This window comes from Falco rusticolus, chromosome 9, assembly GCF_015220075.1.
Source record: "Falco rusticolus isolate bFalRus1 chromosome 9, bFalRus1.pri, whole genome shotgun sequence".
NCBI lineage: Eukaryota > Metazoa > Chordata > Aves > Falconiformes > Falconidae > Falco > Falco rusticolus.
The window spans coordinates 49600317-49623423 of record NC_051195.1 but is presented as its reverse complement, the minus strand read 5'-3'; the positions used below and the strand labels follow the sequence as shown (position 1 = coordinate 49623423).

At 42.3% G+C, this 23107-nt stretch overlaps 1 protein-coding gene across 3 annotated transcripts in view; it reads left to right on the top strand.

Annotated features, from left to right (window-relative positions):
- NUP214 (nucleoporin 214) overlaps nucleotides 1–20703 on the top strand; it is a 45932-nt gene extending 25229 nt beyond the window's left edge. For 2 of the 3 annotated variants that reach the window (XM_037399833.1, XM_037399830.1), the window contains exons 27-36: nucleotides 1046–1151; nucleotides 3214–3287; nucleotides 5107–6873; nucleotides 8398–8468; nucleotides 8883–9039; nucleotides 11248–11397; nucleotides 14221–14392; nucleotides 17966–18108; nucleotides 18957–18981; nucleotides 19672–20703. In XM_037399833.1, the coding sequence (XP_037255730.1) occupies nucleotides 1046–1151; nucleotides 3214–3287; nucleotides 5107–6873; nucleotides 8398–8468; nucleotides 8883–9039; nucleotides 11248–11397; nucleotides 14221–14392; nucleotides 17966–18108; nucleotides 18957–18981; nucleotides 19672–19705 (2699 nt within the window). In that variant the 3' untranslated portion in view covers nucleotides 19706–20703. The remainder of the gene's footprint in view (nucleotides 1–1045; nucleotides 1152–3213; nucleotides 3288–5106; nucleotides 6874–8397; nucleotides 8469–8882; nucleotides 9040–11247; nucleotides 11398–14220; nucleotides 14393–17965; nucleotides 18109–18956; nucleotides 18982–19671) is intronic. The other variant, XM_037399832.1, reaches the window with a different exon arrangement.
- The last annotated feature ends 2404 nt before the right edge of the window (nucleotides 20704–23107 follow it).

Genomic DNA, 23107 nt, shown 5'->3' with positions numbered 1-23107 from the left:
GAGCAGGAGAGTGGTTTTATATATCGCTCTGTTTTCTTTCTGTTCCTGCACCTAAAATTCGACGATACACTTCCTTGCTCAGAGTGGACTCGGAATGCGTAACCTACCGTATCAAGAAATGTTGAAAGCACATCTACCAAAGGTTGCAGTGGTTTGACAGCAAATCAAAAGCAGCCATCTTTGCTGTTTTGGTTTTTAAACGTGAAAATCAAGCTGTTTCCAAACATTTTAAACATGCTAGTTTGATTTTTAAATATGCAGGACCATAGGAGTACCTGAGCTAGCTTGGAATGAACTAATTCGGGTACTGGGTCTGTTGAGCATTGAGCTCTGTGACCTACTTTGAAGCCAGTTCAGATACTGTGATCAGTCGCACACAGTTTAGAAACTTCTAAAGAAAGGAATGCCCACTTTACATCGTTCCATGCAAATGGAGGAAGAGGAAGCACTTAGGGAGGGAATGAATTGATTTTTAATGTGTATTAGATAATAATGCTTGCATTGGACACGGTTTTATAAGCCTCTTGCATAAATGTCTAAAATCCATCTCTGTTGGTCTTCTGACTCTAATCCATGGATGTAGGTTCCTCTTAGCCAGGGGTAAGAAGCAGTAAAAATAGCTAGGAATCATATTTGACATGGCAAATGCTTCTTAAATTTTGGTTTATTGAAAATGTCAGCTCCTGAATTTGATAGCACTTCCTTTTTATTTGAAATGTGTTTTGATACGTTGACGAGATTTTTACCAAGGATTTATTTTACCAAGGATTTTATTGCTTAATTTTTATTGTCAAGATGATGACGCCTATCTTTGCTCTGATCTATTATATGTTACTGCCTTAAATCTCTGAAATAATTCTTGTGTTCTCTGATGATGTAGCAAGAATGTTTCTCTGTACAAATGTCAGACCTGGTATAAGTGGCAAAAAAGCTTTGTTTCCAATTGATAAAATTGCAGACTGTGTGTGCAGACTGTTCCTTTTCTGAGGGCTGGATGATAGGGTGTTTTGTTCTTTATTGTAATGCTTGTTCTTGTAACTTACAGGACAAGGGCAAGTAAAAACAGTTACAGCTGTGACTTCTGCTACAGTGACATCAGTACAAGCAACGACTGCACAGCTTAACAAAGCGTTCTCGTTTTCTTCTGTGGGGTCTGTATGAACATTGAGATTTCCTTGTAGTTGACATTAAATATGAGTGTCAGCTGTTAGAGCAAGCATTGCCTAAGTTACTACTAAGTTTAGCTAAGTTAATACTTAGCTAAATAAAAATGGCACCTGCAAATGTTAGGTAGGGAGGGCAGGGGTTTCACCAGAGTTCTTGGAAGACCACCTTGTTTGTGGAAGCCTACCTGAGTGAGGTCTGAAGGTCTGCCAGCATTTTACACAATACCATGTTGCTTTTGAGATTTTTTTTTTTTTTTAAGTCTGTAACTAACCAAGAGTAAATAGTGACTGGCTTTCTTTTCAGGTTTATCTATAGTGGACTATTAACAAATCATACACTGTGTATGCTGGTATTTCTCATTGTCAGGTGATGATTTGAGATTAGAGCAATATGACTGTGGTTAAAGCACCCAGTCATGGTCTGATGCACTGGATTCACTGACTGTCTTTGCACATCACCACTTCTCATAGTCAGAGAAGAACACTTATGCTGTATCTTGTATGTTGGGGTTAAGGAAGAGGAAGAAGAGGCAGATCATAGCTGGCTTTAAACATTGTTCTTAGTGAACAAAGCTGCAGCAGGAAAATTATCCCTAGCAAGTTGTGCAGAGGCGTGTGAGAATGAACTTCGGCTTTGCGGCAGAAGAGGTTGAATGGTGGGAGCTTATGCTTCCAGGATAGGAGAAGGAGGAACCTGAACCTGGTCATATTAACACTTATCACCTCTGAAGAGAATGATGTTGGGTTTTCCAACTTGAGCCTACTTATACAGGTTTCAAATGCTTGCAGAGGTTTGAGAGACAGAAGCGCTGGAATTCCCAATTAGGACTTGAAATTTGTATCAACAGTCAAACTAGCTAAATTAATTACTTACTTTAGTGAAACAGAACAAATCCCATGTTTTGGCTTGAAAAGTAGTCCGTTCATGGAGGTGACTAGAGAGTCCCCATGCCATCTGGTGATTTCTGTTACATAACGGTAATGCAAAGCAAGGTGCATATTATGAACATACAGTTATTCTGAAAACTCTCTTATGGAGTGCTTTTTCAGGGATAACAGATATTTCGTCGATCATCTCTTATGTTTGGGGAGAGGGATAACTCCTTAGAAATGATTATTTGAAATCCTGCATGTTTACCTATCTAATACTCAAGTTAATTTCTCTTTATGAAGTGGGTAACATTAAGTATTTCAGAACACGCATACTTTCAAAGGCTGGTTTCTTTCAGTTTTAACCATTTCTCTTCAAGTTTGTCTAGTGGATGTTGCCCAGATGCTTTGCTGTGCTCTTCAAAGGGCTAAAATAGTTCTTTTGAGACATGGAAATTCAGATTCAAAAAGCAAACAAACCCTGCCTTTGTCCTGGGCTGCAGTGCCTCAGACTGTAAACCATATGCTAAATACAGTGCCATTGTCAGTGATGTCTTAGTTACACAGTCTGACTTCTGTATCAGCAGCTGGTCTTTGAGAATCAGAGAAAGCTTAAAAAGCCTCAGGGAATGAAGGTCTTTGGAAGACCCCAATGCTAATCATGAAAGATGACAGTATTTTTGCAAGATAGAACATTTTTTGTGTGAAATAGTCGTAGAAACTTAATTTCTGCCTTGCTATGAGTGATCTCCTTGACAGGCAGTAGTACCTAGTTACTCCCTTTTGTACATGCACTGTTGCCATTGTGGGTTCAGCTCTTGCTAGTCTCCCAAAAGCTATCAGGGTATGGTGCATGGTGTTTAGCTGCCAAGCTGTATGGGGAAGAGATACACAGCAGAAAGGAAAGAATATGGGAGAATGAGGGTTGGTCAAAAGAATTTCAAACTGACTCTCTTTAACCCTCTAGAAACCTTGTCAGAGGGGAAACAAATGGAGCCAGCCTATGTGCATGCTTCTTTCTGCCTGTTTAGTTGTTGGAGAAACTGTTCTCCTGCGTGCCTGACTTTGTGCAGGTCTGCACTGGCAGTGTGTCTCAAAGTTGTGTTAATCACGAGATTGGAATTTGTAACATTTTGAGCTAAGTGTCATTCTTTCCCTTTCTCCTTTTTCCTCCTAGGTCTGGATTTACTTTTGGTGTTGTCACGTCGGCTGCTTCATCACCAACGCTGCCCAGCCTTGCTTCCTCACAAGGTTAGTTTGGAAGGGTGTGCAAACAGCAGCTCTTCCCTGCTAAAAGAACGCTTGCTTTTTCTAATTCCTGCGGTTCTTGTTTTACATTGCAGTTCTATTATTAAAATTGCAGTAGCTGCAGTAACATCACATACGTGTGCTGGATTATACCCTGTAATGCACAGAAATCTAGGCCACCTGCCTTTCAATTAAGAGTAAGCAAAATATTTGCTGCCAGGAACATCTAGGAGGTACTAGTTTATGAAAAGGGTAACATCTGTAGTCATTTTCTCTGCTGTCTTTTAATCTGTAGATTTAAAGTTGCCAAGGTTGTCTGGTGCAGAAAGCTGTCATTAAGTGGAATGAGCATTTAGTAATGGGAGGAAAAGACTTGGGATAGTTTTGTGTTGCTTCTAAAATGGAGTTGACGACATGTGGGCTGCCTTTCCATTTCATAGGTAGACCATATTTGCCTGGCCCAGAAAAAGGGGAATAATACATCTGCTTTATAATGTTGTTGAAGTTTTCCGCCTCTAATTTCAGTCTTGCAAAAGAGATTTTATGGTCAAAAACTCACTTCCAATGTTATTGGTTGCTCTAATAAAAGATACCACCTCTTCTTCCAAATCTTGGCTTGCTTATATCCTTAGACCATCACAGCCACAGCAATGCTACTAATACTCTGTTGACATTAAGCAGAGAGAGCTAACTTGGCTTAAAATTTGAAGATTCAGTTAATGTAAAAGCTTAGGTAAATAACACTGATTAAAGGAGGAGTGGGAGGTGCAGGAGACACTTGTAAACCACAGTGTTGTGTGAGGGCAGTTACTTCACGCTGCTCCATGAAACAGTAGGAGAACTTTTGCCTCTGGCTGGTGATGGAAGAAGAACAGAAAGAATTTCTGTGCCTCAGGAGGAAACAAATGCTACATTATTTAGTGTCAGTTACTAATATATTTAAATACGCTTAATATATTTATAGGGTAAAACACAAGGGTAATGCTGGCTGTGCTAAGAAGCCTTTGCTCTTTGTTGTTTGATCTCCATGCAGATTTCCCGTGCCTTGTCCAAATCAACTCATAGTCCAAACACCAATGCAATGTTTTCAAGTCGGAGTTTGTGCATGTTTGGTGCTTGAAAATGAAATGACAATACATCAAATAAAACTAGTCCAGTCTGCCTTACTGCTTCAACAGTTTCACACTGTTGGACAGCAGCATATCAAATAAGTGTAGCTCCTTTGGCAATTACATTTGAGAACTTTTCTGTAGTCTTTCAAAGCTGAAAACAGGCTGCATAGAAACTGGCCGGTGGTCTATAAATAGTTGAATTTGTAAAGAAAGATTTTATTCTGTAGGAGACTTTTCATGTGTCAGAAAGTATTTTTATGACCCAGACTGTTCTGAGACATTGGTTTAAATAGAGTTCTGTAGTGAATTTCAGGAATTGCTTAGCCGAGCCAAGTAAGAAGGGGTGAAAATGGTGTTAACAGCAAACGGTCTTAGTAACCAGGTCTTTTATGTTTTTATCAAACTGTTGAAGAAGAGATAGGAGCCAAAGGCTGAAATTATCTGTACTCAGAGAAGGATGGTTAAGTAGATGCTATGACACGAAAGTAACAGTTTTTGTCACTTCAACCCTGTCTGTAAAGATGTCTCTACTGTCTTCTGAATGCACATGGAAGTGACAGTTACCTGATGGTCAGAGACTTTATAGTTTTGAGGCAAGAACACTGTCTTAACAATCTCTGAAGCACTAAAGCATGCTATTACTGTAAGAATGATAAATGAGCTTTGCATACCATAACTGAATTTGCAACTTCTGTCTCTGTCACTGACAGCCCCTGCTAAAGAGTCCACCCAGACTGATTCATTTTCACTTGCTGGCGGTCCCAAATTTGGAGTAGTCCCTGAGAGCTCCTTTGCTTTTGGGTCCATCAAACCAGCAAGTGCTCCAGGAGCCTTAGTAGGAAATAGCTCCTCAACAGATGGCACACAGTCAAACAAACCAGCTGCGACAACATCTTCTGCTCCCTCCACAGCCTCTGGCAAGTTGGATATCCCTCCATCTAAACCAGGAGATCACTTGTTTCAGAGCAATCTAGCTGGGGAAACTCTTGGGAGCTTCTCAGGACTACGGGTTGGTCAAGTAGATGATAACGCCAAGACCACCACAAAAGCACCACCTACCAGTGTTGCAGGACCACAGTCAACTAAAGTATCTACAATACAGTCTGGATTCACTTTTGGTGCTCCCCTGTCATTAGGAAAAGCTGGAGAAGCTGCTTCAATGTCAGTCACATCAGCTGGCACAGCATCCCCGTCCACCAGCACTAGTGCTGCAGGCAGCCTCTTTGGCAATGTCCAGATAACCAACACAGGGTCTTCTGGGGTATTTAATCTTGGAGGCTCTAGTGGCAGCAAACCCACCTTTTCATTTGGTATTCAGCAAGCAAACAGTATGAGCACATCCACCTCTACCCCTTCTACTCTCTCAGCTTCAACATCCCTCTCGTTTGGAAGTTTCTTGAGTTCATCGCAAACTGCTGTCCCTTCTGCAACTTCTAATAAGAGTGCAGGGGATGCCAAATTACCGTCTGTGTCAGAAAAGCCATCTGAAAATGAAGCTGTAGCAGCTGGGTCTTCACCTCCAATGATGCAGTTGCCACAGCCACAGCTACAGCTTTCAGAATCCAGCAAAGAAGTGGCTTTACCCCAGGCCACAGCTGGGGATGCAGTCTCCATGGGCTCTGGCACCACCTCAGTAGCACCTCCCCCTGATGCCGTTGCTACTCCTGCCTCCACCAGTGATTTGAAGGCACCGGTGCCTCCTACTGTCTCTGCATCTGCACCACCAGATCAGAATGTCTCGGTGACAGCCTCTACAACAAACATTGCCTCTCCTGCAGAAGCCACAAGTGCATTGGCTGCTGCCTCTGATGTCGCTACGTGTGTTCAGAGTCCAGCTGTTGGTGCCTCTGTGTTTTCCCCCACTTCTGCAGGCTCCTCTGTGTTCTCTCAGCCTCCGAGTTCCAGCTCTTCTGGCTCGGCATTTAGCCAGCCTGCTGGTGATACAGCTGCCACTCCTTCCACACCACCTGTTTTTGGACAGCTACCAGCAGGTACCACAGCATCCTCTCCATTTGGGCAACTTGCCACCAGTACCTTGTCCACTGCCACTGCTACAACACAGACTGCCAGCTCAGGTTTTGGTACTTCGGCTTTCGGTACCACCACTGCTGGTGGCTTTGGTCAGCCAGCCTTTGGACAAGCACCGACCTTTGGGCAACCAGCGAGCAGTTCTTCAGGTGGTTTTACCTTTAGCCAGTCTGGGTTTGGGACCATGCCAGCCTTTGGCCAGCCAGCGGCTTCCACAGCAGCCTCGAGCAGTGGCAATGTTTTCGGAGCACCAGCTAGCACCAACAGTGCCAGCTCCTTTTCCTTTGGACAGCCATCTGCCAGCACTGGGGGTGGGTTGTTTGGACAAAGCAGCCCTCCAGCGTTTGGGCAGAACACCGGCTTTGGGCAAGGGGGATCCGTCTTTGGTAGCGCTGCTGCCGTTACCACTACAACATCATCTGCTGGGTTCAGCTTCTGCCAAGCTTCAGGTAAGAACAAACTGTAGAGAGTTGTGATATCCCAGTGGTGTTGCGTGGCTGAAGTACAGAGAGCAGTATGTCACTGGGAAAAAAAAAAATTTATTTTTTAATGTCTATACCCCCCACCCCCAATGGCACTTGATGGTATTTGGGTTGGTGGGGTTTAAACTTTTTTTTTTCCAATTGGTAAGAATAGGAGCTGCAGTGTGTGTGAGGGGGAGGCTGATGCTGGAGACAAAAGAAGCTTTTGCTCTGCTTCACTTCATCAGCAGCCTCCGAGTGTAGCTCTCAATCCAATCTTGTATTCATTTTATACTTAAGTCTACCTTGACTTAATTTGGAATTACATATTGTCCTGCCTGTTGCACAATAAGTGGTTTGGATTCAGCATAGTGTAAAAGATCTTAAATTAGTTTGTTGTTGTAAATTGCTACACTGAGGTGGCAAGGCAGCTCTCAGACCGTAATCAAGGCAATGAACACAGATGCAGCACTTCCTTCTGGAAAATGGGCTGCATTCTGTGCGTGCAACAGTGGATGTATAGCGCTATATCATGGTCTGGGATGGCAAAAGAAATTCAAGGCCTCAGTGATGGGTGAGCAAGGAACTAATCCGTTAAATCTGCTTTTCCATTTGGAAACATCTCAAAATTAAATATAGCAGTAACATGGCCATCAGCTATGTGGCTACATAGTTCAATTGAGTAGTTGCACAGACCAAACCTCCTTTGTCAGTCTCCTTTTGTTCTCCACCTCGCTACAATATATTGTCGGGGTTTTTTATTGTCTGTACAATCTTCGGGCAGCTCCCAGGGAAAAGTGAAAAGTACATAGTAATAATAGAGAACATGTATTTCCAAGGAAGAAAACCTAATTAGGCTCATTTAATTAAAAATGATGGCACTGTAGGCAAACTGCTTGCTCATTTTAACTACAGTAACAGAGAATAGTTATACTGGGGGAAGTGAACTCTGCTTGACAAAAGTGTTCCTAATTACAGAAATGCAAGTTTTATTACAAAATGCACATTTAAGTGAACTGGGAAATGGAATAGGGAGTTGTTGTTTTTTGGTTTTTTGGGTTTTTTTAAATCAAAACATTCCATTATCTATAAGAGGAATGTTTAGGTAGCAAAGCTCAGATCCTCCTTACATGTATAAGAGCAATGGGAATGCTGTAGTGCTTGTGCAGGACTTGCATCATTACTATAGCGATATTAACAGAAATCCAGTTCTCTTATATTGTTAGCAACAACCCCAAAAGTGAAAAGGCCTTTTGTTTTCTGTTTGCTTTTAAGTTGGCCAAAGAGAAAAAGGAGAATTGACTTTCAGATAAACTTTCAGTGGAATTTATTATTTGAGTGTTGGCACGTACTTTAAATTTGTCCAACCCAGATACATTTGGGAACATCCCTTGTATCCCTGTGTTTTGACATGGGAGACCTGTCCTTTCCCTGTTCTGGACTCATGTCATCTCCCTGAATTGCCTTATACCCTAGTAATAGTTCTAGTGACTTATTTTCTTTTCTTTGCAGGTTTTGGTTCTAGTAACACAGGTTCTGTGTTTGGGCAAGCAGCTAATACTGGAGGCACTGTCTTTGGCCAGGCGAGTATTCATTGCTTACATATAAACAAGGGACTGTTATGTATAGTGGACTTGTTCAGGGTTCCTACTTATTTCTGATACGTTAACAAACAAAACAAAAAAAGATACAAGGGTATGGAGAGACAAATACTTTATCCCATGCAAGACAGGGATGCAGTAAGGCACCTGCCTTTATTCCATGCTAAGTGGGAAGTGGACAGTGCAGGGCAAGCTTCAAAGGCATTATTCTGTACCACAGACAAGATTTAAACTAGACTTAAATAAGATTTCATTGCATTGGAAGGTAATTGCTTGCTAGTTCATCAGCCCCTTCATACACCCAGAGGAACAGGCCAGACAGAAGAATCAGCCTTGGGGGCATGCACTGCTCTGACTTTGCTTAAATCCTGTTTTTTTGTCCTTTTTGTGTTTTAGCAGCCATCTTCCTCCAGTGGAGGCTTGTTTGGAACTGGAAGTGGTGGGAGAGGTGGAGGCTTCTTCAGTGGTTTGGGAGGAAAGCCAAGTCAGGATGCAGCCAATAAGAACCCCTTCAGTTCCTCCAGTGGAGGATTTGGATCTGCAGCTTCCCAGAGTAAGTGAACAAAACAAGAATACAAAATGTGCTGTGATTTCCATCTGCTTTTTTGATCCCATCTGCTTTTCTGCTGTTAGTAAATTCTGTGTTCACATGAAAGGCTTCTAGAGGGTAATAGAGACAGAGTACACATGATGTGTAATCTGAAATTCTTCTAAGTGTATGGAAAACAAGTAGGGAAGCCATTGAAACAAGCAAGCAGATGCAAGAAGTGTGAAGAATATATTCGGCAGGAAATTCTTGGCCAAATGCTTCTTTAAAATTCTTTAAAATAAACTTTTGTTACTGAATTTTTGCTTCCAACTTAGTTAGAAAGCTTTTATTATTTTTCATCTGCCTTAACGCTATAAAAATTAAAAATCGTGTGCTCAAGAGTAACCAAGTGAAGTATGTGATGGATAGCAGTTTCCTCAGCTTTGTCCTAAAAATGGCTGACTTTATGCAGCACATGCAAGATACTTCATCAAAATTTGGTATAATACATGGATAAGCTCTCAGTCATTTGTGACTAGGAGGAGGTGTGAATTTTTTCAGTCAGTGGATGTAGTAAAAAAAAATAAATATGCTCAGTGGTTGGTTTGGGGTTGTAGTCTGGTTTGGTAAGGGAGTAATTGCCTTTCCTTTTATCAGCTTTTATCCAGATTTGATAGACAGAGTGTGTCTCTTGCAGCTGAACTCGTGCAAGCATTGTAAAGCTGGGTAGATGAGAGGGATTGTGTAAAGCCCTCTTTGGGAGGAGGGACTCAGACTTGTCCTTTCTTTTGCTGCAGTTGTCAGCTAAAAGGCATCAGTCCGCATGTGTGTTGGCTAAATCAATCTGCACGTGAGGTGCAACACCACCCTCCCACATGTTTCTTGCCCAGCCAACCAACCTAACAAAAGGAGGCTTGAAAAGCAGGGTTAAGAATACATTAAAGCTACCTGCAGGTGCCTTTGCACCAGGGACTCTAAGGGAATATTAGAGATTTTTTTTTATAGATGCTATAAAGGATTAACTGTAAAGGCAAGAATCAATCATTATCTATTAGTGTAAAGACTTTCTAAATTTATTTTTTTTTTTAATGTCATAGTCAAGTTAAAAATGAATTAGTCTTGAGTTTTCTGGGTTAACGCATCTTGGTAATACTCTAAAATTTGAGCTGAGATACATGCATGTCACTGTCTGCTATAGCAATGATCCTGAAATACTCGCAGGCTCTCTGGTGCCTTTCCTATGCAGCTGTTGCAGGTCTGTGCTTGTTACATGCATTTGTATGTCACACAAGCTATTCATAATGATTTCTTAAGTGTGGCTTTTTTTTTAATGAGACTGCCCAGCTTCATTATTTCTTCACTTGTGACTTGGGTTTGGCAGAAAGGCAAAGCAGAACGGATGAAGTCCAGCAGGTAGAAAGCACAAAAAAGAGGAAACAGTGTCTAAGACTTAAAAGTAGGGGAACAAAGGAAAGCTGTAGAATTAGCTGCCAAGTGGCTAGAAGAGCACTTCAAGTCTTGGGAGGACAAATCCATTTATTTTATTACATCTTTAATGATCCATTGGGATTAATGGTTGAGGTCGATTCTCTAACCTTGCTGATTTAGTTCTTCTTTACTGCTGTGCTGGGTTTTGTGTTGAAATAAAACGGATGGATCACCAAAGAAAAGCTTTGGTTATTCTGTGTCCTGCCACTAAATGCTAAAACTCTGTAGCCTTGTGAAAGGTGAAAACTTGTGCTATTTCTCAGTAAGGCTGGAAAAGTTTGGCTCCTGCTTTAAGGTCCTGTCAGATAGTCATGTTAAGAAATATTGGCAATTGCCAAAACAGCTAAGAATCTTTAATTTGTGGTGAACTGATGTTTTTGTTGTCAAGAGAGACTGATCCTACCTGCTCTGATTTCTCACTTGAGGAGTTGTCTTGTCTTCTAGTGACTGCAGGACAGGATGCAACTAAACAAATCATCCATCACTGATTTGCTAGATCCCAGTACTAAAGGGTTGTTAGTGGTCCGTCAGGTCCAGAATGGATCTTGGTGGGACTACAAAGCCCTGAAGGAACAGGGGAAAACTCTGTGTCTCTCTGCAGAGTGCTGTCTTCAGTGTAGTGTTTTCATTTTGTGCTTGGGAGTTGGAAATAAAAGGCATTTCCCTTTCTCCTGATCCAATCAATGAAGTGTAATGTAGAATATTGTCTGTTGTGAGCTTCACAAGTATTTTTCATCTCCGCAGATTCTTCTAGCTTATTTGGAAACAGTGGAGCAAAGACTTTTGGATTTGGCAGCTCATCTTTCGGAGAGCAGAAGCCCACGGGCACTTTCAGCTCTGGTGGTGGGAGCGTGGCATCTCAAGGCTTTGGGTTCTCCAATGCAAACAAAGCAGGTACTTTTGTTAATCCACCTGATGTGAACACCCATGCTTACCTGTGAGATATTTAGTAGTCTACCATGTAGATACAGCCTGGACTCAGTACACGTACAGGAATTGTCTCTGAACAGTAAATAAAAAATAACTAATGGCTTAGTGAATGGAAATTGGTGGTGGATTCAAGGCAGAGATTTACAATCTCTTGTGCAGAAAAGCATCCAGTAAACTGTGTTTTTAGGTATTCATTCCAGAAGTTCCCATTGCAGTTTAAGAGCAGAGAGGTGTGTGAGTTAGTGCTGGTCTTATGTACCATGCAATGAAGAGTACAGAATATGGAACTGAATAAATTCTTCCTATTTTAGATACTTCCTCGGTATATTATCTTCCAAGCTTCACTCTGGGTTTCGTAACTTTTTTTTCCTCACCATTTCTTCATGAGAGTGAACGCAGAGGTGTCTGCAATGGGAAAGCTTCCTCATAAAATTTGTCAGACATGCTGCAGGTCCGCCTCTTTTGCAATTAGTCTGACCTGTCATCATACTTTCTTCTGTGGTTGAGCTATTGTTCTCTCTGTTGATTGAGTTAATTGAATCAAATATTGGAAATTTCACAGAACTTCTTTCCTTTTGACTGTTATCTGCCCAAAGAAAGAGCCACCGAAGCAGTGGTGACTGATACGTTCGTTAGACCTGAATGGCAAACTGTTCATTTTGTTAATTACCAGGCAAAAATGGAGGCTCAAAAGGTCAGGTCAGGCAGAGCAAAGCTTTTCTCCTCCATCCTTAGACTGTTCTTACAGTGAACATTGAAGATCGGCGTTCTGCTCCAAGTGTGTCTATTGAAGCTTCATCGCTGGGGGAAGTAGGGGGAGGCTCAGTCATCCCTGAAGTTGTCTTGAGATGACAGTGCTCAAGGACTCCCTTTGGAGAAGCAGTGCTTTGCGAGGAAGCGCTCTGCTTTGGCAGTAGCTGTGCTGTCGTGTTAGTGAAGTTGCTGAGAGCATAATGATGATGCTATCGGATCCAGCAGCCATTTATAAGGTGTCTTTCCAGTATTGCATTCCACTTGGTAGTGGACTGAGTTTCATGACTTGGGCAGACATACCTCCCATCTGTTATTTTTGCTAAAGGAGGAGAAAACGTGGCTGAAGGAAGTTCTTCTTTCATTCCCCCAATGACACTTTCCTTGCTTTTGATTATTTTGCTTTCAAAATTCTTCTTGACAGAGAAGTTTCAAGAGGTTTCTGCAGAAGGCACATCTGCTCCCACAGAGCCCCTCAGATCCTTCCCTCCGCTGGTTATATTTGCTAAATATTGAAATGAATGGTGTGCTGTCTTCTCCCAACTGCAGTGGAAGGGTTTACTTGATTTGAATCCCCCTTTGTCCCTGGTTTCACTACTTACAAATAGTGGAGAAAGGAAAGTGAAATACATTAATATGCTTGGCAAAAGCGAGCGTATGCCACGCAAAGCTTCAGCCCTGGTGATAAATACTCTTAACTTCCTAGAGATAGAGGTAACAAGATAACTGATCTGTGCTTAAATAATTCAGGCCTAGCATTTATTTTTTCCAGACCTTTTGTGTTTACAGCCAAACAGTATCTGTTACTTTGACGTGGACTGGAATTTCACCCAGGGTATTAAAATGTGTGGTGGTATCCCATGCTCATCCCTAGTCAAACAGAAGAGCAGGTGTCCTTCACGTTCCACGGTGTCAATTAAAAACAGGCCAATAATACTAGCAGATGAACGCAGAATAAAATATGGGTAGAAGTCCATGCAGAGCTGCAGAAGGCAGCTAAACCCTGAACAGAAATTACCAAGAGCAGAGTTCAGTTCTTGATTCCCTGCAGGAATTGTGCAGTTCCTCTGACCTGGCATTCAATCATTGCCTCTCAGTTTCCGCCACTTAAACCAGGGTTAGATAATACCCTACCTCCTGGAATCTTTTTGCCTCACTGGAGCACCTAAAAAACAAGCTTGCGACCTACTCTCAGATCTTAAGAGACTGGGGAGACTTGCCCGTTGCACTGAGGAGCTCTTCCAGTTTAAGCACTTGCATGCATGACTTTCTGTCTGCAGGATGCTTGTATGTACTTCCAGAGCTGTAGATCAGAAGTCAGGGTAAAACTGCAACCAAACCGCAACAAATTTTCCATGAAGCCGACCTTTAGAGAAAACTTTAGATTCTGCATCGGTGTATGCAGTCCTTTGGATAGTAACTTGTTTAAAAGGTGATGAGCAGAGCTTTACTTTAAAATTGACTACATAAACTAAACTTTTTTTATGGTGAGGGCTCTTTTAAGACGGATGGATTTATCTTTTTTAAAAATAATAATAAAGCATCAATCTAGCACCTATTGTATGTATTTTTTACTATAACTTGGTTATTGTGTATGCTTGCTATCTCACAATTAAGATACTAATCTTCTTTTATGTAAAGCGAGTAGAGATTCCTTCACAGTGTGCGAGCATGTACAATATATTACCAGCTTCTTGTACAGCTCTGGGGATTGAGTTGATCTTGTCCTCAAACATTCAAGAGACGCAGAACATGGTTTTCTTCTGTGTCGTATCTTAATTTGGTTGCAGTCTTAATTTGGTTGCAGTCTTTTATATGCATTTGGGCACTTATCCATGTCTTTTGTAACAAAATCCCCTACAGTTTGAAAGCTTTGTGGCAGTTATTTCTGAAAATAATGCTGTGTCCGTATGCCAAGATGAACAGCCCCATTGTGGAGATTGTCTGCTTGGAAATCTAGGTTTTGTTTTCACTTTTTCTTTCTGCATTATTGTTTACATGATGTTCTTGTCCCTTTTTTGCCTCTGTTTTGCTCAGGTGGCTTCGGTGCTGCTCCAGTGTTTGGCAGCCCTCCCACTTTTGGGGGATCCCCTGGGTTCGGAGGGGTGCCAGCATTCGGTTCAGCCCCAACCTTTTCAAGCCCTCTGGGCTCAACGGGAGGCAAAGTGTTCGGCGAGGGTACAGCAGCAGCCAGCGCTGGAGGATTTGGGTAAGCCATCCAGGGTTCAGGGTTTGGGAAATGTGTTCTCGCATGACAAAAAGTATTATGCTTGGTTACCTCTGCATTAACATAAAGAATATATTCTGTAGCCGATTGCTAAGTTCTTAAGTGTCCTTGGCTTATTTGGTCGGGGTTTTAATTATTTTTTTTTTTAAAGAGGCATAAAACTAAGACTTCATCCCTAAAGGAAATAATGTATATGCTGAAACTACTGTGTTGAATCTTTAGCTTTAGAGGTTGGGGGGAGGGGGGAGCAGCATGTGAGTCATCTTGCAAGTGTCTAAAGAAATGCAGGAGTATCTTCTGTGTGCACGCTTAATGAGTCGAAATCTAGGCTTACAAGCTGTACCTAGCAAAGAAAATAATAAATATCATTATCTGTGACTCTGTCTAGCTGCCTTATCCATTTGTGAGGTTTGGGCTAGAGATCCTAATGAGAATTCAGTCTGTTCTCTCACCTTTGAAGGGTGGGACGAAACCCTTGTAACAGCCTGTGCTCCTGGGAGCAACTTGTGTTTATCCCACGCTGATGGTTTTTATCAGTTTCCTTACTCCTTAAGCCTGTGCTTGGCACCCAAGCAGACAGGCACGTTAGTCCTTGTTTTGTTCAGCAAATACACTATTTCAAACCTTGCAAAGCAGCTTCTGCAATAGGCAGCAAATGCACTTCTTCAGCATTTTACTGCCAGCAAGCAACTCTCCTTCACGCCCTACAATTATGTATAATATACAAATATGTAGACGGAATAGACCCAGTTAAAAAAAGAAAAACTTGCAGTGAAAAGGGGAAACTGGATGTCTTTCCAATCTTAGCGCTTACATATTTCACAAGTGTTTGTCTTCAGTTTCAGGAGGAACTGCCCTTACGTAAGGCACATGAGAACGTCTAGAAGTGTAACTGGTTGACTCTCCCTGAGGTTAGGCAGATCCCCATCTGCCAGGGCACCCCTGAGCTGTGGGAGGCTTCAGTTAGGTGGTTCTGCTTTCTTCTGAACTCTGGTGCAGCAAATCAGAGAGTCCCTTTGGAAGGGGTAAAAATAGAGGCAGCTTAATTAAATCCCTGCAAAGAAGGATGCGCTTGTAGGGATGACTTAGCTTCAACTCAACTGGTATTTTGATCAGTTCCAACTTTCAGCCATTGTGCTGCAGGATTTTGTACTGGAACTGGATGCGCTTAGTAACAATGTTGGAAGCTTAAAGATAAAATGGGATTCAGAACAAGCAGCGTGGTTGATGCAGACACGGTTCTTGGATAATCAGTCTGCAGGCTCAAGAAAGATAATTCAGTGGCTTAACTTGTGTGAAGTTTTGAGAATTTCTTCTCTATTAGAAAGGTGCAGACTCAGTCTGATATTTTGAGAGTTGCCTGAGGAATTTGATTTTGATTTTAAAAACTTTAAAAGTGTGCACAAAATTCCCAGGCAGCTTTACAAAAATCCAAATCTCACCACAAAATTTTCAGCAGTAGTTTAATTTTGCAGTATAATGTAGCATCTGTGTAGGACTTCCTTTCTACCTTTCTCTTGAAACAAAACTTTTTAAAAAACCCAAATCCAGAGAAGTTACTGCCGGTGTGTTGTGTGATGTTAGCTCAGAGTTCCTGAGCACACCCTGCTAACTTAAATACATGTGATCCATTGCTGCTTCAGTTCTGAAAAATCTGCACCACTTGATAAATGGCTTGGGTATCAAAAATAGAAACCACTACACTTCCTTCAAAATCTGCCGTTCCGACTGTGAGCAAATAATGTTTTGCTTTCATAAAGTAACCTCAAGTGCCTCTCAATTCTGTTTTGCATAGGAGCTTTACAAAGGACCTGAATATCTGGGCAAGATAGGTGTGATTAAATGGTTACCAGGCAATGACTGCATCTCATGTCTTTTATACATTTTAAAAAAACAACTGTCCATAGCTTGAGCTGTTTACTTGTGCTCAGCTTAGCCTTTTTCAACAGGCATGTTCTTCTAGTTGCAACCTAAAGAAGCAGTTTGAACCACAAGTTTCCATGTCACTGCTTCCGCCTCCACTTCCTTTCACCGGGTAGACACATAATTTGTGCGTTTAGTGGCATAGTCCTGAGAAGATGGAGCACTGTAAAAAGCTCTTGTTCTAAAAACACATCACCCAGTCTTCCTTCTTTTTAAAAAGAACTACAAAACCTATTCTGCCCTTCCTGAGAAAACCACATTTGTGCTCCTGAGCTGAAGGTGCCTGCAGGGTATGTGGGTCGAGAGCCAAGCCAGAGGCACAGGGGATGGTTAGCAGGGCTCAAGATACAGTCACTGAACTGCCTGTTGTATCTAACGCTGTACATGGAGGTAGTGTGTGCAGTTGACAGAGTCTGGGATAGGAAAGGTTATGTCTTTTACCAGGTGAATTGCTTGTCACACTGCTACAAGGGTTGTCTTTTATCTGGAGAGATATGTTTTGATGTGGGTTGGTTGGTTGGTGTGTTTCTGGGTTTTTTTCTTTTTTTAAATCTACTAGATATGGATGAATGGAGAGGTTGGTTAACATGCTGTCAGTTCATATTTTAAGTCAGAAATGACAGAAGCTTGTGTGAGGCACAGCCTTGTAAAGCTGGCATGCTATTTGACTTGACCGACCACTCGGAGGAGGGCTGGTGCTGGGTTAGTACTAGTAGCATTGTGCACTTGCTTTAGTAGAGCTTGTAATTTGAAAATTTTGTGTCTGCATTTTGCCCAGCTTAAGGTAAAGGAACACTTGAAGCTTGTTTTCTGAGTACACTTCTTACATTTAGAATTGGGAGAAGTGTATGGGAGTGTGGGGGGCAGGGAACCATAATGCATATCATGGTCTCATTAGTGTGTCATGCTGATTGCTCTACAATGCCTGGTTGGACTGAGTAGGTGGAGAAGGGAGACCAATTTCCATATATTAAAGTATTTCTTATTTCAGTCCCCAAAAGCAATTAGGGAAGTAATCCAAAGGTAGTAGTGACAAGTGCCAGCTAGGTGCAGATCTTCAAGAAAGCGCCGGAACTATGTGGTGTTCAAAATGGGCTGGGGAGAGAAAGGAACTGAGAAATCTGCGGGTGATTTACATGTGCAAGGTACCACCTGAAAGTTGGGAGCCTGGGTTCTGTGTCTGGGCTCTGTTTTGTGCTCTGGCCATGAGGAGCTCACACCGATTCTGTTTGCTGCCCCATTTGTGACACAAAATTGTGCAGTACTTTTGAGCCTAAAAGGTGAAAACTACACACGGGGTGAATTAACATATTCCATTTGATGGCTGCAGCTGGTGTTTCCAAGCACTTGAAAACATATCCTGTGTAATCATGAAAGTATTGGCCTTTCTGCCTGGTGTACATTAAGAATGGGAGCTGAACAGACGTTTGGATGTACAGTGGTCTTTCCCAAACCAGAAAAACAGTTTCCAGAATGAACAATTACAGTCATATCCAGGTGGTCTCACTCTTTTGATGTAACCGTGTTTGAGTGCACTGTTATCATTGCAGGTATGGGAACAAAATTCTAGTGTAAGTGAGAAGATGCTTGCAAACACAAATTTTCTCTTAAATTTTCTCCCTCAAACTGCAGGTTTGGTGGTACCAGTAACAATACGGCATCGTTTGGCACACTAGCAAATCAAAATACCCCAACGTTTGGATCGCTGTCACAACAGGGTACCGGTTTCGGCACACAAGGCAGTGGATTCTCAGCTTTTGGGACAGGTGGAGGAGGTAGGTAGAAGCTAAAATGTAATGAACCTAACAGGCCTCATGTTTTCAGTTTTCCCTGGAAACTGGGCATGACTCTTCAGCTCCCTGTCAAAAATGTGCCTGGTGCTGGTCCTGCAATAGGGGAGGCACAGTGTCCTGGAGAACTGAGCTGCAGGGTGGGGTGTAGTGTCTTCTCAGACTGTAGCTCATAATTTCATCACTGATTGCTGTGTGACATATCAATAAATCACGCTGCTTCTGCACACCTCATCAGATCATTGCTTTTCACCTCTTTTTATGGAGTTGTTCTTTCTTCTCAAAGGAAAATACTGAGAAATAATTAATAACTCTTCAGTACCATATCCATGGGTATCTGTATCGAAGTACTTGGTGTCAAAACAATATGCAGTGCAAAATTGAGCTGGAACACCAGTAGCCAGACTTTTATCTGATGTAAGTCAGTGAAGCCGCAGTGATTTACACAGGGCTGAGCACAGAGCCTTTGAGAGAGGATACGTTCATTAGTGGTCTGCCTGTCACCATTGGCTTGCGTTAAGCACGACTCCATCTTCAGAAAGCAGCCCTCTGTTTTCATGGAGGTGAATAAACCAGGCACATTGTATGCAGTTGCTACTAATGAATGGACCTAGCTGATGAGCAGTGAAAGCAAAGCCCTCTTAGGAACCGAGGCAAGTCACTTTTCTTCTAGATGGAGATTTGACTTTCATTGTTTGCCTATCACTCTTTCCCTGGCCTAAGGCAGGAAAGAAATGTTTTTCAAGCTGTGTGTGGAAGGGGACATTTAGTACAAATCTTATGCATTCATTTACGTTTTAATAATTATTTTTCTCATCTTGCATTTCTTTCAGGGTTTGGGTTTGGATCATCTAACACGTAAGTACCATTTTGTGTCTAACCCTTAATTAAAAATACAAATAGAATCAGAATAGAGAGTTGAGTGGTTTACAAGAGCAAGCTTTGAAAGTAGTAGTGAGATACTAGTTCTGATTTCCTTTTCAGTGGCTGCTTAGAGCTCAAAGTACAGGCTCTGAATGTACCCTTGCCAGTGAGGTTAATCTTTCATACATGGGAGAATTTTCAGTTAAATTGTGCTCTTTTTCCACCTCTCAGGCACATGATGTGTGTGTGTGCTCAAGCTGTGCGTGTGAATCTAGTATCTGTTCCATTTATCAGGTTGAAACAAGGAATGTAATAAACTGGTACTTTGGCTGAATTGAGACGATTTACAGTTGAAGAATGGGACTGAGAGCTGAGGTTAACTGTTGTCCACTCTGCCACTGGTGCGCTAGATTACTTTTAGCAAGTTTCTTAAACTTTGTTTCCCTGTCAAGTAGAGAGAGCATGTCTCTCACCAGATGGTAGGCTCTAGAATAAGCATAATTATATCTAGTTAGTATGTGTTGTTGCACTCTCAGGTAAAATCTGCTGGAAATATGCATTCTCATAATAAACTTCTGATACTAGGGAGACTGGAAGTTTGTTTCAGAGATCTGCTGAATTAATACTGCCTGAGGGAGATGCTAACACTCATTGCTGTGTTGGTATTTTTTTCTTGCTTCACAGATCTTCCTCTGGATTTAGTGGATGGAGAAGCTAGGAGCATCCTGAACTTTCCTGTAGAACTGTGCTGTTGTAGCTCCTGCATTCATGAGTCACCTACGTGATCAATATCCAAACAGCTTTTCTTTTAAATACAAGTTCTTTTTTTTTTTTAAGAAAAAACTTTGCTTATTTTCATGCAACACTTGTTCTATATTAAACTATTTTATCTGCCTTTGTTACTTGTGTTGGAAGGGTTTATCTCCCTGAATCTAGAAGAAATAGATGCGTACTGTGGTTACCAGCCCTGTACTGGACCTAGCTTTCTGTTATTCATCCCTTGCCTAGACAAGTGAGCAGCTCAGGTTGGTTCCTGATATAAACCAGCACATTTTTCATTGAAGAGAATGACTGATTATCCTAGGCTCTTAAGAAGGCGCTGAAGTTTGCCCTGCTAATTTTAAGTATAGGACGGGGCACATGCTTATCTCACTGAAGTGCTAAAACTGAGTCATGTGTGAGCCAGAGGCTTAGTGGAGAAATAGGAAATTATCTGAGTAGAAACTGGCAGCATGCAGAACACGTTCCCATGGCAGTAACATTCAGCAAAGAGGTGGGAAGTAAAAGCTCTTCTATTTTTAACTTTCTGTAAATTTTATAGAACTCAGAAAATGGAACTCAGGTTATGGGGAAGACTTCTGGCCCTCGAATTCGAAGTGTGACCTCCATCCAGAGGCATTAGTGATTTTGCAGCTTATGGCTTTGGCTGTTGGATTCTACTGTCAGCTACTTTTTGTTTTTGTTTTTCTAACATGTACGAGGTTGTACTTTTTCCCTGTAGCTTTTAGCTTTAGTCAATATCGCTTGTGAAATTCTCATATGTTTATACTTGAACATACTGAGCAAATGTTTTAAAGAATGCCCTGAAGGCATTCTGGACAAACACTTTTTCTATCTGATGCATCTGACCTCCATGAAACCTCTAAATGATGTAATGGGTTTTTGTTGCTCTGTGAAAAATGCAGTTGAAATAACAGTGTATGTCTTGGTTGAATACATGCAGTTTGGTTTGGTTTATCTTGTTGGTCCTATTAGGACGTTTTGGGGTACTTCTGTTTTTTCTGTTTTCAGCAGAAACATTCTAATGTTTCTTTTTTTTTTTTTAATACCCCACACTATGATGACAAGTGTTGTTTTTCTGGTTTGGTGGGCATCTGGTTGCTTTTTGGAATTGTAAATAGTTGATAACTGCTTGTTTTCACATCCAGCCTTATAAACTAAATACTTACATCTTTCAACGGTTCCTGAAGAAATTGCTTTTTTCAAGTCAACTTAAAGAGTTAGTGTTCGTCCTAACTCCTGTCCTAGTTGTGGGAAGTGTCCTTCCTGTCTCTGCGCCTGGGAATGACATTAGGTAGGTTCCCTTTAAAAAAAGGAAGACCACTGAAATATGGGAAGTGTGGCATACAAGGAGGGCTTGGGCTTATTTTTAGCTATAGAGAGGCTTTGCAAGGCTGTAGGCTCCGAAGCGTTTACATATGCCCTGGATTTCTGAACCCTGGCACGCTGCATCTCCTATTAGAGACGGCACTGTTGTCGGGGGGTTGTTTATAACCTCTCTTGCCCTCTAATGGAAGACAGCAAGTGCTAGCGATCTGGGACCACAGCAGTAGAACAGAGGAGAACATTTTCTGAAATTTGCTGATTTGGAGTTGGAAGAAAAAGCTGAAGGTGGGTGGAAGTGTGCCCTCCCAGTATGTTCTCCTTGACTATACAACATTTCTTAAGGCCTGGAGGTGATACTGCTGTGCTGCCTTCCTTCCTCTTTATAAATAGCAACTGGCCCAAACTGTTGACCTTAAATTCTTTGCATTAATCTCCCCTTGCTGTGGCATGCGACACCTCCTAGCAAGGCCGTATCAGCTGTGCTCCCCCAGATAGCTAATAAACCTCTTGCTATGGAGAAGATTGGCTTGGTAAGAATGTGATGTTGGCATGCTGAGCCATTTAAAGTCTCTTTTTTGGAATGATGGGAGCAGTTGGGGGTTGTCCCTGCTGTGCTGCTTGGTGCCTGTTTAACTCCCTTTACGCTCTGCAAGTGAAGGGCCATCAGAATTGCTCCAGGTCCTGACCAAACGCGCATTTTCATGTGTGAAATCATGGCTGAAACCACCCAACCCCCTGAACTATCTGCCCTTGAGAAACGGGTGCTGCTCCTGGTTTCCATAGTAGCTGCTGGAGGAGCTGAGCAGTGTGGAGAGGCTGATCGTGACCACAAGCCTACAGGAATATGCACAAAACATAGCAAAGTCGACTTTGAAAAATCTGCATTTTCATTAGATGACTCAAGGATTTGGCAAGTGCGTGTGGCACTCGGTTGGTGGTTGCCAGAAGCTGTTACAGTCTGTCATCTGTGTTAAGTGGCCTGTGATCTCATGGCCTCTGTCCAGTTTTTTGTGGACAGATGTCCACCAAAGAGTAAAGCTACTAACACAGAAAGCCCCCGTCTCGGCAGTAAAGCAGCCAAGGACTAACCGGGCTTGGAGCCCTCATTTCAGTAGTTGTCTTGTCCATGCTGGTTAATCCTCAGATAACTAATAGCAACCATTCCGCAACTGCTCTGAAGGAGCTTATTTTATCTGTGCTAATGTGGTGGTGCCTTTTTGCTCCTGCCATTTCAGTATGAGAAGAAATCTTCCAAGGCTTTTATCAAAGGTAGATTATTCATTATTTCTAATTGAAAAATGCCCTTATTTTTTCACTACCCTGAGACTACAGCATGGCCTCGAGGCAGCGGAAAGCCAAGTGCTGGTGATGCTCTGCTACGGCGGAGCACCAATGATGGTGTTACAGGCTCAGTGGGCAGAGGGCAGCCTGAGGTGTGGCGAGGATCTCCCCAAACCCATGGAGAGACCAGACCAGGGATTTCTGCTTCCTCAAAGTCTAAAAGAGCAACAAAGAAAAGAGCCACCTTCTGGAAAAGGGGCAAAATGTAGCTTCGTCACAAGGAGGCACAAAAAGAACAATTATTTAATCTCCAGTTTTAAAGGATTTTACTTGTCTAACACTTGGTATTCCAGAAAATGCGTGTCTTGCAGAGTACCGGTGGTCTTGGCCATACCCTGCTGTCCAGACCTGTCTCCTGGGAGGGAAGGACATCATTTCTTTGGCCCTTCGTGTCGCAGTGCCATGGTGCAGAGAGGCAACCAGAGGACAAATGCCAGTGGCATCCCTCTGCTGTCAAACTGAGGAGGATCGCAGGGCTGAAGTTCATCCTGTGCTGCCGGGTTATATCCCTGGGCTCGCCTTGTCCCTTACAGCCACCTCCCTGCCCCAGCGGTGCCAGCGGCAGTGCTGACGTGCTGTGACCAAAACCCTGGCGATGCTTGTGGGAGAAACAAGGCGCCTTCCTGACATGAGCGTCCTGCTCCAGGTGGGCTTTTCGGCCTCAACAGCGAGG